Source organism: Mirounga angustirostris, unplaced genomic scaffold (genome assembly GCF_029215605.1).
Source record: "Mirounga angustirostris isolate CCGP_5_RB_7025 unplaced genomic scaffold, mMirAng1.0.hap1 SCAF_11, whole genome shotgun sequence".
Lineage (NCBI taxonomy): Eukaryota > Metazoa > Chordata > Mammalia > Carnivora > Phocidae > Mirounga > Mirounga angustirostris.
The window spans coordinates 15,742,899-15,759,953 of record NW_026991719.1 but is presented as its reverse complement, the minus strand read 5'-3'; the positions used below and the strand labels follow the sequence as shown (position 1 = coordinate 15,759,953).

The window sequence follows — 17,055 nt, the reverse complement described above, 5'->3', positions numbered from 1 at the left end:
AACAGTATTTTCATATACTGTCAGATGTTTGGAGAGCTGCCTTCTATGATTTTAATGTTGTCTGAACGTACATTCTCCACCTCATTGAGCACTTAAGTAGGTTTTGATTTGTTCTTCAACATTGTGTTTCCCCAGCATGAGGAGAAGCCCCTGCTAAACCTTATTTTGTTTTGACAAAGAGAAAATCCTACCCTACCTCTGAATGTGTTCTAGGATTCTTTCCAGTTTTTTTAGGGCATGGTCTCTAGAGCTATTCAGAATGCAAATAAATGACCCAAAAGATCAAATCCTGGCAGAAGATAAAGTGCATGTAAATAATAGAATTGGCTGAAATTCACAGATACATCTTTCTACTGATACAAATGCACACATGAGTCTCAGAGAGGGAGAGAGAGAAATATACTAATATAAAACAGACTTCATATATACATGTTCAGTAGAATGATAGATACTAAAGTTTTTATTGGACAGATTGAAAGAGTAAACCCCAGAAGGCCTAATGGAAGCATCTAAGATGGGCTTTGGTGTTTTATATTCAGAGAAAGTTTGCTATTAGTCTTAAGAGCACAAGGGAAAGATACCAGCCGTTGGGAGATATGGCAAGTTGCAGCAATTGGAAGTAAATTTCTTTAGGGCTTTGGGAATTTATATAAACAGCCATTAAGTAGCAGTATGTATTCTGAGTGGGGTTTTTTTCCTGAGTGTTTTGAAGTCGATATAATAAGGGGTGATGGTAGAGGTTGACTAAAATTTGTGTCTCATGGGAGATCAGAGGAAGTAGCCTGAATTGGGGAACAGGATCCTTGTCTAGAAAACTAGTGAAACAGTCCCTGTGCTAGTAACAAGGCTCTAGGCAGGGGTCCAAGGGGAAGGAGTAAATCTGAAAACAGGGCCTTGGTGGTGCATTTGATATGAGAAGATACAGTAAGAGGGGAATCAAGGGTGGGTCCCAAGTCGTGAGTCCAGGAAACAAAGAGGATGAGCCCAGAGAATTTAGGAAGTAGAGTTAGTGATGTTTATCCAGCTATCCCATACACTACTCATTCTTGTGATGTGTTAATAGGTAGCACAAGGAGGGGCGCCTGGGTGGCTCAGTCGTTAAGCGTCTGCCTTCGGCTCAGGTCATGATCCCAGGGTCCTGGGATCAAGCCCCGCATCGGGCTCCCTGCTCCGCGGGAAGCCTGCTTCTCCCTCTCCCACTCCCCCTGCTTGTGTTCCCTCTCTCGCTGTGTCTCTCTCTGTCAAATAAATAAATAAAATCTTAAAAAAAAAAAATGGGTAGCACAAGGAGTACCGGTTAAGTTCGGAAAACACTTAGATAAGGTTAAGGATAAAGTTAAACAGTAACTACAGGACTTCTTAGAGACTTTAATATGCTATTATGCAAGGATTAGACCGAGTGTTCTGTGTTTCCCATATTTACCGGGTTGTGGGATTAGGTGAATTGGCAGTTTGTTGATTGGTGGAACATCTTGGGAACATGCTTTGGAAAATTATTTCAGAATGAGAGAATGATGTGTATTTACAAATACCTGGATGATAATGAACCCTCCATATGAGGGTCTTTTGATCATAATAGGTAGGAACTTGAGGGAATGTGAGGGAACAGGCTAGGGTGAATATTTGGAAATCATAGACAGAGAGCTGTCTACCAGAAACATGGCTGAGATTGGATCCTTCTTTATGGTGACCAATAATTAATAGGAGCTTGGGGTCGTGCGCCTGGGTACATGGGAGTAAGGCAGGGGCGACAGAGGTCTAGGAAGATATCCTGGGAACTATGCTGTCACCTGAAACTATGCTGGAAAGATCTGATACATGGCAGTGACAAACCATGGGGTTCCAAGAGGGCCTCCTGGTCTGGTTTGTCAAGAAGAACATCTCCCCTCATTCACCAGTTGTGTTGTGGGAGGATGCTAATTTAGGGCAGAGGGTGAGTCCATGGCGGACCCAAACTCCCAGCTCAATTCAACACTTACTGACCCTCATATCCTTGGTGGAGATAAGAGAATAAGTAACATCTAGGTCCTGCGCTCAAGGAGGCCACTATTTCTGAAGAGAAAGAAGGAGAAAAGCAGTTAAACTTCTAAGTGTAATACAGTTAACAAATGCTTCTAAAGCAGCTATGAATCTGACAAGGTCTTCAACCATGATTGGGCAAAGAGGTTTAACGTAACTTGAATTATTGCTAACTCAAGACAACTGGGGAAATAAACATTATATGAACAAAGTGTAAGTCTTAAGGCCAATTTTATAATCAGAAGATTACTTTAAAAATTCTTTTTCTTATAACAATGTTTAAATGGACTGAAGCATGCCTCTTCGGAGATATCAGAATTGACATAGTGGTATGTGAGGTGTTTTAAAGGTGACCTCTGTCTCTAGAATGGAACTACAAATATATTTTTTCTTTTACTGGACCATGCATTTTATCTTTAGAATTTTGAGTTGTATTTTACTCTGCCATATGTCCTGTTGATATCAGATAGTTTAAGATGAGCCAGCCAAAGGCGGGTAAATTGACAGTTGCTAATGTAAATTTCCCAGCGAGTAGAAAAAGCTTCCATTAGAAGCTCACAGGCGCCCATTGTAAGGATGCTCCTTTGTGCTTTTCTCTTCTGGCTCGGACACAAGCTGACCCCTGGGCTTGGGCTCTGCTTCTACCGCTCCCTGCTGTGCACCAAGAAGACTTTTCATAATACCATCAATTATAGGTGTTCGTGAAAGGAGTGTGTAAAAAGAAATATTAAAAGTTTACAGTGCGTTTTAATAGTTTGTGTATCCTTCTGAGTTCTGATGGCAAATGAAAGCTAAAAGGGTATGGATATGGTTATATATACATACTGTTTTGTCTTTTCTCCTGTCGCCTATATCTCTCCATATCCTGTACATGACTAACATTTGGGATGACCATGCCCAATGGCTGGATGCTTCTCAACACAGCACTCCGGAAAACCCAATGAATTGCTATTTCAATGTTTGCGATGATGTGTGGCATCATCCTGCCTTTTTGTCTGCTTCCCTGCCTCGCATCAAACAGGCACTTAATAAATCTGTATTGAGCAGAAAGGGAAGGAATACTGTTAGACAGGAGTGCAGTAAAGGGAATGCCTAGAAAGAGCCATCCTTTATCTTATATTTTACCAGCTGTTGGAAAAGTCATCTCTTGTATTTGGCTTTCTGTGAGCACTTGAGTAATGTCTACTTATAGCTTCTCCGAAGATCACCCTCTTCTAGAATGGGTATCTGAAAGCCTGGTCTACCAACAGAAAGGCTTCACTGGCCGCTGGAATATAGGGAGCTCTCTCTTTCTCTCTTCCCACCCCCCATCCACTGAACCTGGTTGCCTTTGTGATTAAGAGTTATGTGTGGTGTTCTTGGAGAGGAGACTTTCAGAGATGGGACTTAAACTCTCCTTAACATTGTCCTGTAATTAGAAAATTTACACACTCAAGGAGTTTGCATCTGAATTAGAATGAAGTCACAGGAGTGACTTGATTTGAGCAGGACCCTGGTCTCATGCTCCAGCAGTCACAAAGAGAAACAGATATATTAGTCATTAGGGAACTGGATTCCACTGGGCTCAAATCCAGGGATTGTCTTTCCTACAAGCATTAGTTTCTTCATTTTGGCACAGAAAAGGGAAAAAAAAATTACTTGCTCCAGTAACTGAAATCATATGGGGGTTATCTTTCCTGATGCTGTATAACCAGGTCTTGTAGAGCTAGGAGTATATATGATGCTCCTACTGTATGCAAAACCTCCAGAAACTTTATTTAGTACTTTTGTCAAGAAAGCCAATAGGAGAGACACTTCTGGTCTTAAATATTCAAAGGAATGAATTTTTTGAATTATTTATTTTTAAAAGTCATTTTTAAAATGGAGATTAGGGTGTGGTAGGAGAGACAAAACTTGACGGCAGCCTAGTGATGACTGTATGTTGAAGTAGATCAATAGCAATGGTAGATAGATATCAGTAGCAATCAATAATTGTCTATTTGTAGAGCTTTCACCTCTATATAGCCATCCATATATACACCTACTCCCAGACCCAGCAGCAGCTTCAGAGTTGGGGGACAAGCAGAGCAGAGTAGCATAGATGTGGGTATTAAGAAGTCTTTAGGCCACAGCACAGAGAAGAGGAAATGCTGGGCTGAGCTGTGGAGTAGAGCTGGCGAGTGAAGCTTCACAAGGCAGATGGTAAAATGGGCCTGTTGCCCATCTCTTAGGAGTGAAAGAGCTGTGACCTGAGCAGAGTCAACTCAGCCCCCAAGTGCATGGCCAGTCCTTGTCCTGGATAAGCCATCTTCTCAAGAGGGCAAGATCTCGGAACCCTGCTGAGGAAGCAATGAGTAGAGATCCTGAATCTTCTTCCACAGCTGCTGGAAGCCTAACATCCTTCTTCACTGCCTGCAGGGTGGATGAGAGATGTTCGGATGGGATTCCCTGATTTTTCTGTCCACTTAGGCTTGGCTTCCAATTATGTATGACCTCTGTGTGTACTGGAGCTAGGCATTGCCCTTTGAAAGTTGGGGTTCTGTTCACTTTTAGCCCAGTGGCCAAAGATGTTTTCAGAGGTGTAGGGGAAGCTGAAAGCCTGGTGAGAAAGCAGTATTTCATTGCCCCTTTTCTTTGTTCTTGTATTTAGAGGAAGGGCAGGGGACGGGGTTCTCGAATGGGGTGTTTAGAAAGGTGTGGGACATTTGGGGTGGATGCACCGATGGAAGGGCACTGCAGGCTATTGGTGGGCAGGAATAAAGGTTGCCAAATGTCGTTTAGTGTGTGAGACAGTTTCCTACAATGAAGAGATGTCCCACCTAACATGCCCATAGAGGAAAACACTCTGAAGGAGCCTCAGGATTTGGCCCTCCCTGAAGGTTAGTACAGTTATGCAGCTCTGCCCACTTGGCCGTCAGGGTAGTCTGAGGCTAGGGATGGCCTTCCATTGTTGATACAAAGCCATCTTTCTGTCCATTCGTCCATCTGTGCCTTCACCCATCCATCCTCTCAGGACTCCTTTGGTGAAGGATCTCATAGCCACCTGGGATCCCCATTATTCCCCCCCTCAGTGATACTGTCCCTGGGTCAGCTTCACCAAACTCTCGTTCCTTTGTGAGCTGACTGATTTAGTAGGAATGACAAATTGTTATGCCAGCTGAGGGCAGAGAAGGTAGAAGGCATCAAAGCCTACTGGAAGGAGAGCGAGAAGAGGAAGAAGAGTGAAAAAGATGGTTTATGATTTGTCTAGGTATGAGAATAGGCACCTGTGTTGTTAATCCAAGAAATATACTTGGCCAAGTGCTAATGGAATCCCTCCCACACGTAGGTCAGTGCTTCTCAATCGTGAGCGTGCATCAGCATCCCCTGGAGGGTGTGTTCAGACAGACTGCCAGGCACCATCCCCAGACTTTCTGATTGAGAAAGTCTAGGGTGGGGCCCGGGAATTTGCTTTACTAGCAAGTTCCCAGTGATACCAGTGCCGTCTGGGAGCCATCCTTCTCTAGGCCTAGGTCCTGGAGATGAGTGAAACAGCTGAACGATTCCCATCTCTGGGACGCCTGCGGGACCAGGCTGAGAGGGGAGGAACTCGCCTTACTCTTGACCTTCAATCATGGCCCCAGAAGAAGAAAGGAGTTTAAGTCTAGCACCCCTGGCAGATGAGCACATTATCAGCCTCACCATCACCCCTGTTGCTGGGATCCACACAGAGGCCTGTATGCTGTATTTTCTGAAATAGTGAGAAAAAAGGACAGAGTAAGCTCTGCGTTCACGTGTCTTTCTGTATAGAAGTAAGTGGACTTAACTGGTGGCTTTTCTTGATGTCTCTTAGCTTGCACTGTCCTGTAAGCCAGGGCATCAGAGACCGTGGGCAGTGCTTCCTTTTGTGACTAAATAAGGGGGAGTTGTAAGAACACACAACCGGTGAAGGTTTCCCTAAAGGAAGGCATTTGGTTTAAAGCCCAAACCACGGGAAGCCTCCTTTTGACCCAGAAAGGAACCCAAGTCAGGATTGAGCAGTGTTTCCTTCTGTATTTTCCTGACTTCCTCTCTCCACTGTCAGTAATCACTCAAGTGTTAATGGTTTTGCTTTTCTTCTTCCTAATGAGTTAATGACAGTGGTGCTTTGTTCCAGTCGGTCCATAAGGGAAGAATAGAGATAGAGGGGGACACCGCTGGAAATGTGAACAGGAATGTGAATGACACTTTTGATAGTGTCTACTTTTACCGGCACTCCGTGATTTTTCAAGATAATTCTTAGGACTCTTTTTCGTCAAATTTGACCTTATGGCCGAATAACAACACCCTTTTTTCCTCCTTGATGCTTCCTTGGAACCACAAAATATTATTAGTTTGAGTACTTAGCAGCAGTTGAGGGGCAGCATGATATTTTGGATTTCATTTTTTATCCAATTTAGAAGGCCCTGTGGTACTAAATAAAAATGTCACTGTGTAAAATGTAGAAGCTTTCTGTCACAAATGTTTTTAAAAATTCATGAAGGGCTGAGGATTTGATTTGTCTTATCCTCTTTCTGTGATTTATTCATATTTAATGTTAGTTTCAACATTTGAGGCATGAAGAACTTTTCAAGTTAAAAACTGTGGTGAATTAGTTTTATTCGAAGCAACATTCCACTGGGCCGGTTTTTGAATTATGCAGTTCATTCCTCTTCGTGTGTTCGAGGGGCAGATATGTTTGGTTTTCCCAGTGGCTGGAATTCTCACTAAGGAAACCGTTCATTGCTGGGGAGCTTGAGTCCCCCAGCTACTTGGTTTCGACAGCTGTTTCCCTGGTATCCAAAGACAGTTTCTTCGGCATTAAGCAGGATCACACAAATGCGGTGGCAAAAGAGGAGAGTGGGAAGAGACCTCACCTTTGGAACCATCATTTTGTTTGCTGTCTGGTTTTTCCTTTTTGATACTTTGAGCCTCTGAGTCGCCTGTGTTTTCAGGAGCATCTTTAGTCGGAGACAATATGAGTCTTTTCTGTGGATTGTTCATAAATAATAAATGATAATAGAATTAGCTTTGAATGAAGGAAAGAGAATAAACTCCGAATAAATGCATCTTTTTTTTTTTTTTTGGCTAGTGAATAAACACCTAGGATCTGTGACACCGGGCCTCTCTCAAAGCCCCGGAAGGCTAAAAGGCTGGTGGGAAGAGGGCTGCGGGCCCTCCGTGTTCCGCCTCTGGGGCACATAGAGCTGCCCTCAGGGACGTGGGCGTGTTTGCTCATACCCTGCACGCCAGGTTGGCTTTTCGATGGCTGGGGGATGCGGTAAGGCACTGTTGCCCTGGACACTCTGGCTTCTGCCTAGCCTTCCGCTTGCCTGTCCACCTGTCCTGCTGGCCCTCCATCCCTTTATCCTTTCCTTCTTTCTGTCTTTTTTTTTTTATTCTTATGTTAATCCCCATACATCATTAGTTTTAGATGTACTCTTCCATGATTCATTGTTTGTGCATAACACCCAGTGCTCCATGCAGAATGTGCCCTCCTCAATACCCACCACCAGGCTAACCCATCCTCCCACCCCCCTCCCCTCTAGAACCCTCAGTTTGTTTTTCAGAGTCCATCGTCTCTCGTGGTTCATCTACCCCTCCGATTTCCCCCCCCTTCATTCTTCCCCTCCTGCTACCTTCTTCTTCTTTTTTTTTTTTCTTAACATATATTGCATTATTTGTTTCAGAGGTACAGATCTGAGATTCAACAGTCTTGCACAATTCACAGCGCTTACCAGAGCACATACCCCCTCCCTCCCACCCCACCCCCCACTCCAGCAACCCTCAGTTTGTTTCCTGCAATTAAGAATTCCTCATATCAGTGAGGTCATATGATACATGTCTTTCTCTGTTTGACTTATTTCGCTCAACATAATACCCTCCAGTTCCATCCACGTCGTTGCAAATGGCAAGATCTCATTCCTTTTGATGGCTGCATCATATTCCATTGTATATATATACCACATCTTCTTTAGCCATTCATCTGTCGATGGACATCTTGGCTCTTTCCACAGTTTGGCTATTGTGGACATTGCTGCTATAAACATCGGGGTGCATGTACCCCTTCAGATCCCTACATTTGTATCTTTGGGGTAAATACCCAGTAGTGCAAGTGCTGGATCCTATGGTAGCTCTATTTTCAACTTTTTGAGGAACCTCCATACTGTTTTCCAGAGTGGCTGCACCAGCTTGCCTTCCCACCAACAGTGTAGGAGGGTTTCCCTTTCTCCGCATCCCCGCCAACATCTGTCGTTTCCTGACTTGTTAATTTTAGCCATTCTGACTGGTGTGAGGTGGTATCTCACTGAGGTTTTGATTTGGATTTCCCTGATGCTGAGCGATATTGAGCACTTTTTCATGTGTCTGTTGGCCATTTGGATGTCTTCTTTGGAAAAATGTCTGTTCATGTCTTCTGCCCATTTCTTGATTGGATTCTTTGTTCTTTGGGTGTTGAGTTTGATGAGTTCTTTATAGATTTTGGGTACTAGCCCTTTATCTGATATGTCATTTGCAAATATCTTCTCCCATTCTGTCGGTTGTCTTTTGGTTTTGTTGACTGTTTCCGTTGCTTTGCAAAAGACTTTTTATCTTGATGAAGTCCCAATAGTTCATTTTTGCCCTTGCTTCCCTTGCCTTTGGTGATGTTTCTAGGAAGAAGTTGCTTCGGCTGAGGTCAAAGAGGTTGCTGCCTGTGTTCTCCTTTAGGATTTTGATGGACTCCTGTCTCACATTGAGGTCTTTCAACCATTTAGAGTCTATTTTTGTGTGTGGTGTAAGGAAATGGTCCAGTTTCATTCTTCTGCATGTGGCTATCCAATTTTCCCAACACCATTTGTTGAAGAGACTGTCTTTTTTCCATTGGACATTCTTTCCTGCTTTGTCAAAGATGAGTTGACCATAGAGTTGAGGGTCCATTTCTGGGCTCTCTATTCTGTTCCATTGATCTATGTGTCTGTTTTTGTGCCAGTACCATACTGTCTTGATGATGACAGCTTTGTAATAGAGCTGGAAGTCCGGAATTGTGATGCTGCCAGCTTTGCTTTTCTTTTTCAACATTCCTCTGGCTATGCGGGGTCTTTTCTGGTTCCATACAAATTTTAGCATTATTTGTTCCATTTCTTTGAAAAAAGTGGATGGTATTTTGATGGGGATTGCATTGAATCTGTAGATTGCTCTAGGTAGCATTGACATCTTCACAATATTTGTTCTTCCAATCCATGAGCATGGAACGTTTTTCCATTTCTTTGTGTCTTCCTCAATTTCTTTCATGAGTATTTTATAGTTTTCTGAGTACAGATCCTTTATCTCTTTGGTTAGATTTATTCCTAGGTATCTTATGGTTTTGGGTGCAATTGTAAATGGGATCGACTCCTTAATTTCTCTTTCTTCTGTCTTGTTGTTGGTGTATAGGAATGCCACTGACTTCTGTGCATTGATTTTATATCCTGCCACTTTACTGAATTTCTGTATGAGTTCTAGCAGTTTTGGGGTGGAGTCTTTGGGGTTTTCCACATAAAGTATCATATCATCTGCAAAGAGTGAAAGTTTGACTTCTTCTCTTTCTGTCTTTTTGTTCTTTCCCTCTTACTCCCATTCTCCGACTCTGCAGACACTTGTGAGCCCCTCCTCTAGGCCAGGCGCTCTGCCTCCACAGAGGTAGTCAGCTTCTCACAGCGTGAGAGGAAATGTGCCTGTCTAGTCTGCTGAAAGTAATCCACCTTTTAATAAGGACATCAGGGAAGAATGGGAGTAAAAGGCACTGAGTGCCTCCAAGGATAAAGCCCTTCCCACCTGGTTCTCCCACTTGTTTGTCAGCGAGGGTCCGGCCCGTCAGAGAACCGCACCCACTAGACAGAACGGCGAGAACTTAAGTGTGTGGTTTTTTGAAAGCAGTTGGGAGCATTTCGCCATCATGAATTGATTTTATTTCTTTGCTTAATGGAGAGAATCATCTCTTTAAGTAAAATGATCTCTTTCCTCCTCAGAGTATTGGAAAGAAGTTACCTCCAGCTACAGCAACTCCAGACCCGTCAAAACCAGAAATGGACAGCAGGACAAAGGGTGAGTTTCCTTATATCTCCATTTTACACTTGGAAGCAGTTAAGGGTTTTCTCGTCATTGAAATGCCTTTGAAAAATCCTCACATAATCTCAGTGGCTATTTCACTTTTTTTATTTTAAGTTTCAGGGTAGTTAACATACGGTGTTGTATTAGTTTCAGGTGAACAATATAGTGATTCCACAATTCTATACATTACTCGGGGCACATCATGATTAGTGTACTCTTTAACCCCCTTCACCTTAATGGCTTTTTAAAACGCATCACAAAAAAACCCCAAATGTGTTTCACGAGGTCCTGCCGGTGGGTGGGCACAAGGTAGGTTCAGAACTCCTGCGTTTTTTTTTTTTTTCTCCTTTCTGGAACGTGGCTCTTTCCTGCCACCTGTATCTTGCCCATGTGCAGAGCCAGGACTTATCCATGTAAACCCAAGCACTTTGCATAGTTTGGAAGGCAGAAAGATTCTGGAGAATGGCATCTCAACAGTTTGGGGATTCACAGGCCTTCAGGCCCGGGAGGCCCTGTTTTAAGCCTCCGCCCTCAGCCAGCACTCCCAAACCCTGCCTTCCTGACGGCTTTCTCCATGCCTCTCGGCTGCAATCTCTCTACGTACAGATGTCTTTCTTCCATTGAGCCGCATATGCTCTTCCTATAACTTTTACTCACGAATTTTAGTCTCCGAGTCTATATTGGTATTAGCCCATTTTTCTTCTGACAGCTCTTTAAGGGTTTGAGGATAGCTGTCTCCCCACAACCTTCCCAAAGGGCAGTATTCCCTACTCTAGATTGTTGCCAGTTAAAATACAGGATGTCCAGGTACATTGACATTTCGGATAAACAGTGAATAATTTTTTGGTTACAAGTAAGTCCCATGCACTATTTGTTGTTTATCTGAAATGCAAATGTACCTGGGCATCCTGAATTTGTAGTTCTTAACCTGACAAGCCTCCAATTCCTTTCTTTATCCTTCCAGTAACTAGGGTGTTCTGGGCAGGCTCTGGTCAGAAACAATTACTTCAATTCCTTCTACAGATTTTATGTTTTGTTTTTTTTTTTCTTTTCAGCCTCAGATTTTCTTATGAGGATAATGTGGACAGACTACTAATCTAGTTTGGAAAGCCAAAGATTGAGAGAACATAAATCACACATATATAATTATGATTCATCTAAGAGCAAAGCATAGCTTTATTCTTTTAATTGCAAAATGATATACCAGAAGCTCCTTTTGCACGGCAAAACAGGTCGTTTCAAGAGCATGTGAGTGAGACTGCCTTAGACTTCAGACAATGAGTTTGTGGGGCTTGCCAAGCCAAAAATGGTGGCTTTGATAAATAAGTTCATGGATGGTACAGATGCAGATGCCAGAGCTCTCCCTTAATGCTTAGGGTCCAGATGAGATCTACATGCCTTCCGTCTGTTAATGGTGCAGTCAGACTCCCGATACTAGGCAGAAAGCCCCCTCGCCTGAGGCTCTAGCCCCGTGGTTCTTACACTCGAGTGTGCTTCACCATCACCTGGAGAGCTGGGCCCTACCCCCCACATTGCTGGGTCCCACCTCCAGAATTTCTGAATCACTGGGTCTGGGGTGAGACCTGAAAATGTGCTTTTCTAAGGAATTCCCGGGTGCCTCTGCTGCTCCTGGTTTAGGGCCCACAACTTCAGAACCACTGTTTGAGGCTCTTGCATGTTCCTAAGGAGAAACTGGCCCCATATTTATTCATGCAGGTTATAGGCTTATCACACTAAACCTGCCTTTGGGCACTAAGGAATTTTGAAGAATTAAACGTTAAATCGTTTATGCAAACATTTCTTTTGTTGGACAGTGGCCTGCCCTTCCTTCCATTCAACTACTTATTCTGTAGTTATGGCTATTAACAAGGTTATAAATGATCACTGTTATTTGCAAAGTTGCTTGGACAGCCAGAATGGGGAATAGGCAGGAAAATGAAAAGGAGAAGACCCATCAAGCCTCAAAGGTGATTGGAATATGGTCCCCAGGACAGGCTGTCCTCATGACATGTGACAACCAGTGGTCTTTACCAACCTGATGGTTTGCAGAAATAGTAATCCGAGAGACTGAGTTTTTCTTCGTGGAGTTTCCATTAGAAGTAAAGTCAAAACAAGAGTTCCCATAGAAGTAAAGTCGAAATTCCCTGTAGATTGTTCACTTCTATCCAGAGGAAATAGGACCTTGGGTGACTTGTGGGTTGCTTTTGGGGGAGGCTGAGCAGTAGGGACCCGAGGGTCACTTGTACGGGTATGGCACAAAGCAGGACAGTCTGCGAGGCCTGCTTAGTGACTAATCCTTGGGTCTCAAGAACTAGCCCTAGGATAAGATCATGTCCTTGATGCTTTCTTTTCGCCCTCTGTAATGTCTGCACACAGGAGATTTGAGTCTTTCTGGAAAGATTAGTTGGGCTGGGGGAGGTAGATAGCTGTGTGTTAGAGGAGTGCTGGCTAATAGAAATATTATGTGAGCCACATACATGATTTTACATTATCTAGTAGCCATGTTTTTGAAAAAGAAACAAGTGAACTTACTAATTTAAGTATATTTTATTTAACTCAATATATCCCCAATGTTATCTTTTCAACATTTAACCTGTATAAAATTGCTAAGTGAGGTATTTTTATTCTTTATTTATATGAGTCTTCACAATGCAGCGTGTATTTTATAATAAGCATGGCACATCTAATGTGAAACAGCCACATTTCAGATGCTCAGTAGCCACATGTGCCTAGTGGCCACCATATTGGGCAGTGTAGTTTGAGAGTAATTCTGGGATCTAAGATGGGCTTCCTGGGCCTAGGTATTAACACAGATCCGAATATTCAGCTCCTTCAAGCATGTGGGAGGATCCTGGCTCTAACCCAAGCCTTGTTCAGTCCTACAAGTATCTATTAATTATGTCCATCCACCTGGCTCTCTGGAAGCTTCACGGTGAGGGGATGGGTTGTTACTGACGAGTGTTTTTACAGAGGCTGGGTGGTGTGTTTGGGCTAAGAGTCGGCAGTGCGGATTCCAGGACCAGCTGTGTTATTCGCTAGGTGTGTGACCTTGGGCCAGTAATTTTATTTCTCTGGCCTTGCTCTTCATTGTCTATGTTGCCTTTGAAGTCAGAGGGTTGTGCTAGAGAAAACCCCTGAGGTTGCTCTCAGCATCTTCATCCTCTGATTCAATTCCAAAAGCTTTATGATTCAGAGTAAAAGGTTTCTGCGTTCAAAGAGCTGAGCAGCCAGATGGGAGGGGCAGAAGGCAGATGGGAACAGTTCAGTAGGAATATGAGATGTCATCGGTGTAGGTGTAAGTATGCGTGTAAGTGGGTAGCAGGTCAGAAGGAGAATTCTCACTGTCAGCGAAGGCTTGAAGGATGTTTATTGACAGATGTTTTTCATGGACCCAGAGCAAGAATTTCTGCAGTTAATATCACCCAACGTATTTTCTGGTTTTCATTGTCAAGAGCAAATTCTGGGGTATTTGTTCTCCCTTGATTTCCACAAAGCACCTAGGTACACTAAAAAGCCCCTGCAGCGGGAACATTTTGCTGCTTTCAGATTTTGATGCAACTCCCATGTTCAGGTGGAAGGACACAGAGTGCTGGCTAACTATTAGAAATGACCCTGAGCTTGGGAGCAGGGCTTCTGGGTAGAAGACAGATCTCTAACAACAACTACCTGGCAGTTCAGAGGAGAGAAGTCCCTTCCTCACATCTCTGTCCTCAGCAAGCTGAAGGATTAAGTTATGATGATTCAAAAAATGTTCATGTAGATTGGTCTTTTCTGAGGGAAAGTGAAACTCAGCTGATCAGGATTTATTTAAACAACTAACATCCTCTCCCCTCCCCCAGTAAAGTTTTTATGATATTGAAACTCATCTGAAACGCATGCTGGGAACAGATTGCCATGATTTTCATAACAAGAGGGAAACTGTCTAAATATTCATAAATGAAGTACCCTGAGACTCCTCCAGCTCGCCACATCTGGAATTTCCCCGACTCTTACTACAGTTGATGCAGATCTGTGGCCTCTGTGGGATAGAAAAAGAGCCCGGAGAAATGGCTATTTAGCATCTTTCTGAACAAACAGTTCAGTCTTGGAGATTCGGAGGACCAGTTGAGCAGGAGGGTTAGGAAAAAGATAATCCTTGATAAAATTTGAACAAAGGCAGGTCAGGCTTTGGAATAAATGATGACCGTGGGGCAAAGGCTAAACCTGCCCTCCCTGCCTGACCTCCCCTCACTCCATCCCTGGACATTTGTACCACCTTTCTGGGCACTTTGTTCATTGACTCCCTTCTTAGGAGTTGTCCCCTGGGGTGGTGACAAAGGGTGGCTTGTGGCGATCCTTGGTCCCTCGAGGTAGGGGCTATGTGTTCTACTCGATATCCCCCCCATACAGCCCAGAAAGGTGCCATGGACTCATGGTTGAGCACGTGGAGAATTAGAAACGACTTACAATTTAACGAGGCTCTATATTGGACAGAGTCTTGTAAAATCGGCATAGAGGCCATGGGTCCCCTTTCTCAAGTTCACAGTCACCAGTTGGAAAAAAACACATTAGTTCACATAGGACCCTGGAGCTTATTTGGGGTTTCTGAGAGATTAGCAGTGGTTGCTGGTGTTCCACGGGGCTTGACAGACCCTTTGTTCTTTCTAGTCCCTGCTCCAGACGAATCAGCCCAAGAGCACCAAGACAGACCCTTGCCCCCACAAAGGTTTATTAGCTCATTGCACGGGGGAGACTGCATAGGAGAATCTGTGCAGCACCATCGCACCAAATAAAAAACAGTAGTTACCAGTTTGGAGGAGGAATGCAGTGAAATGTAAATGAAGCAGTATTTTGCTAGGCTCCAAGCAACGCGGGGCTGTGCTGAAAGGGGTCAATATCTGGTCTGTACTGGGAGGTGCACCCAGGTCGTTTCTTTGGGAACCACTGAGTTAAAATAAGTATGCAGGGCTGTGTTCAGAACTCTTTAAGTGAGGCTCTGCACTTGCGTGGGGTATCAAGGCTGCTTTTCTGTGTCACAGTGACTTCATTCCCTCAGTCAAGAGTGGAACATTTCAGGGGCACCTGGGGGGCTCAGTCAGTTAAGCGTCTGCCTTCGACTCACGTCATGATCTCAGGGTCCTGGGATCGAGCCCCGCATCGGGCTCCCTGCTCAGAGGGAGGCCTGCTTCTCCCTCTCCCTCTGCCCTCCAACCCCGCTCATGTGCTCTTGCTCTCTCTCTCAAATACATACAGAAATAAAATCTTAAAAAAAAAAAAAAAAAGAGGGCGCCTGGGTGGCTCAGATGGTTGAGCGTCTGCCTTTGGCTCAGGTCATGATCCCGGGGTCCTGGATCGAGTCCCGCATCGGGCTCCCTGCTGGGTGGGGAGCCTGTTTCTCCCTCTGCCTCTGCCTCTCTCTCTCTCTCTCTCTGACTCTCATGAATAAATAAATAAAACATTTAAAAAAAATTAAAAAAAAAAAGAGTGGAACATTTCTTTTTTTTTTTTTAAAGATTTTATTTCTTTATCTGAGAGAGAATGGGAGACAGAAAGCATGAGAGGGGGAGGATCAGAGGGAGAAGCAGACTCCCCGCCGAGCAGGGAGCCCGATGCGGGACTCAATCCCGGGACTCCAGGATCATGACCTGAGCCGAAGGCAGTTGCTTAACCAACTGAGCCACCCAGGCGCCCCGAGTGGAACATTTCATTCTGACTGATATGATATAAACAAAAGCAAAATTTCTGATAGTCTGTGGTTTTAGAGGACCAACTTTCTCTGGGAGTAAGAAAGCAGTAGTGCTCGGAGAAGAGGGTGTTAGGACCCTTTCCAGCTGCACTGTGTGCTTGGGAGAAATCCTATTTCCCATTCACGTTGCAGCTGTCTGTGTCTGCGTTTGGTACGCTGGCGTGATGAATGGCTATGCAGATTTTTACTCTCTCATTCTGAGCTAATTTTTGCTTTCGCACCACATGTTTAAATAGCAGAAAAAGGGGTCGATTTCCTTATGTTGGTTTTTTTTTCCCCCAGCCTTACCTGGGAGCTCTTTTATGCTACCTTTTCAGTGCAGGTGTTTTTGTTCACTTGTCTCCCGTAAATCTCCTATTTGGGTACGTCCAGTTTGAAACCAGTGTCCTAGTCGGTGCTGTAGAGCCGCCCACACTTGATGTGTCCTAACGCGCTCAGGCTCAGCGTCCCAGGGTCGCGTCATGTGCCTCCAGCGCAGATACCTGCTGTCCCGATTCCCAGTGGGGGTCTCCCTGGGAGGGTGCCCAGGCTGCCTATGCTGCTGAAGACCTGGTTTTCAAGTACAGTCCTCTTGGAGGATACAAGCTAACTCCCTTTGTGTTATCCTTGTGGATTTCCTTTCTCCCAAAGACCCAGAGCCTCCCACCACCTGAGCAGGAGAAAGTGCCACCAAGAGGAGCCGTGGTGAGCTCTGGGCTAGAAGACAGAAAGGCTTTGCTTGTCCGATTTTTTTTCTTTTTCTTTTTCTTTTTTTTAAATTCCTCCTTTTAAAGCGAGAGATTAAAAAGTGCCATAATTCATAGTTGTGAAATAATTTGAACGTCAAATTCGCAACAGCACCTAGGACTAGAGGCAGTCGTTGTGATTTGGGGTCGCCGACAGCTTTTTCATGGAGGCAGGCATTGGGCTTGAGTTGACAACATAGGGACGTGTGCCTGTGTTTCGTTTCCCTGTCTGAATTTGAGTGTAGACCAGGGTTTTTCCACCTTGGCACTATTAATATTTGGACCAGATCGCTCTTTGTTGTGGGGACTGTTCTGTGTCCGTTACAGGATGTTTAGTAGCATCCTTAGCCTCCATACACTTGATGCCAATCACCGTTACCACCCCCTCCTGCTGTGACAACCACAAATGTCTCCAGGCTTTGCTGGTGTCCCCTGGGGAGCAAACGAGCCCTATTTGCGAACTGCTGGTGCAGACTGTAGTAAGCTTTACAAGGCCACTGCTGCATCTCCGCTGCTGGACGCTTAGTTAATATTTACTGA

The 17,055-nt window shown here is 44.3% G+C and overlaps 1 protein-coding gene across 8 annotated transcripts in view; it reads left to right on the top strand.

The window, feature by feature from the left end:
* Nucleotides 1-17,055, top strand: part of SH3KBP1 (SH3 domain containing kinase binding protein 1) — a 332,304-nt gene that overhangs the window by 222,417 nt on the left and 92,832 nt on the right. For all 8 annotated transcript variants that reach the window (XM_064573856.1, XM_064573852.1, XM_064573854.1 and 5 more), the window contains one exon: nt 9,984-10,059. In XM_064573856.1, the coding sequence (XP_064429926.1) occupies nt 9,984-10,059 (76 nt within the window). The remainder of the gene's footprint in view (nt 1-9,983; nt 10,060-17,055) is intronic.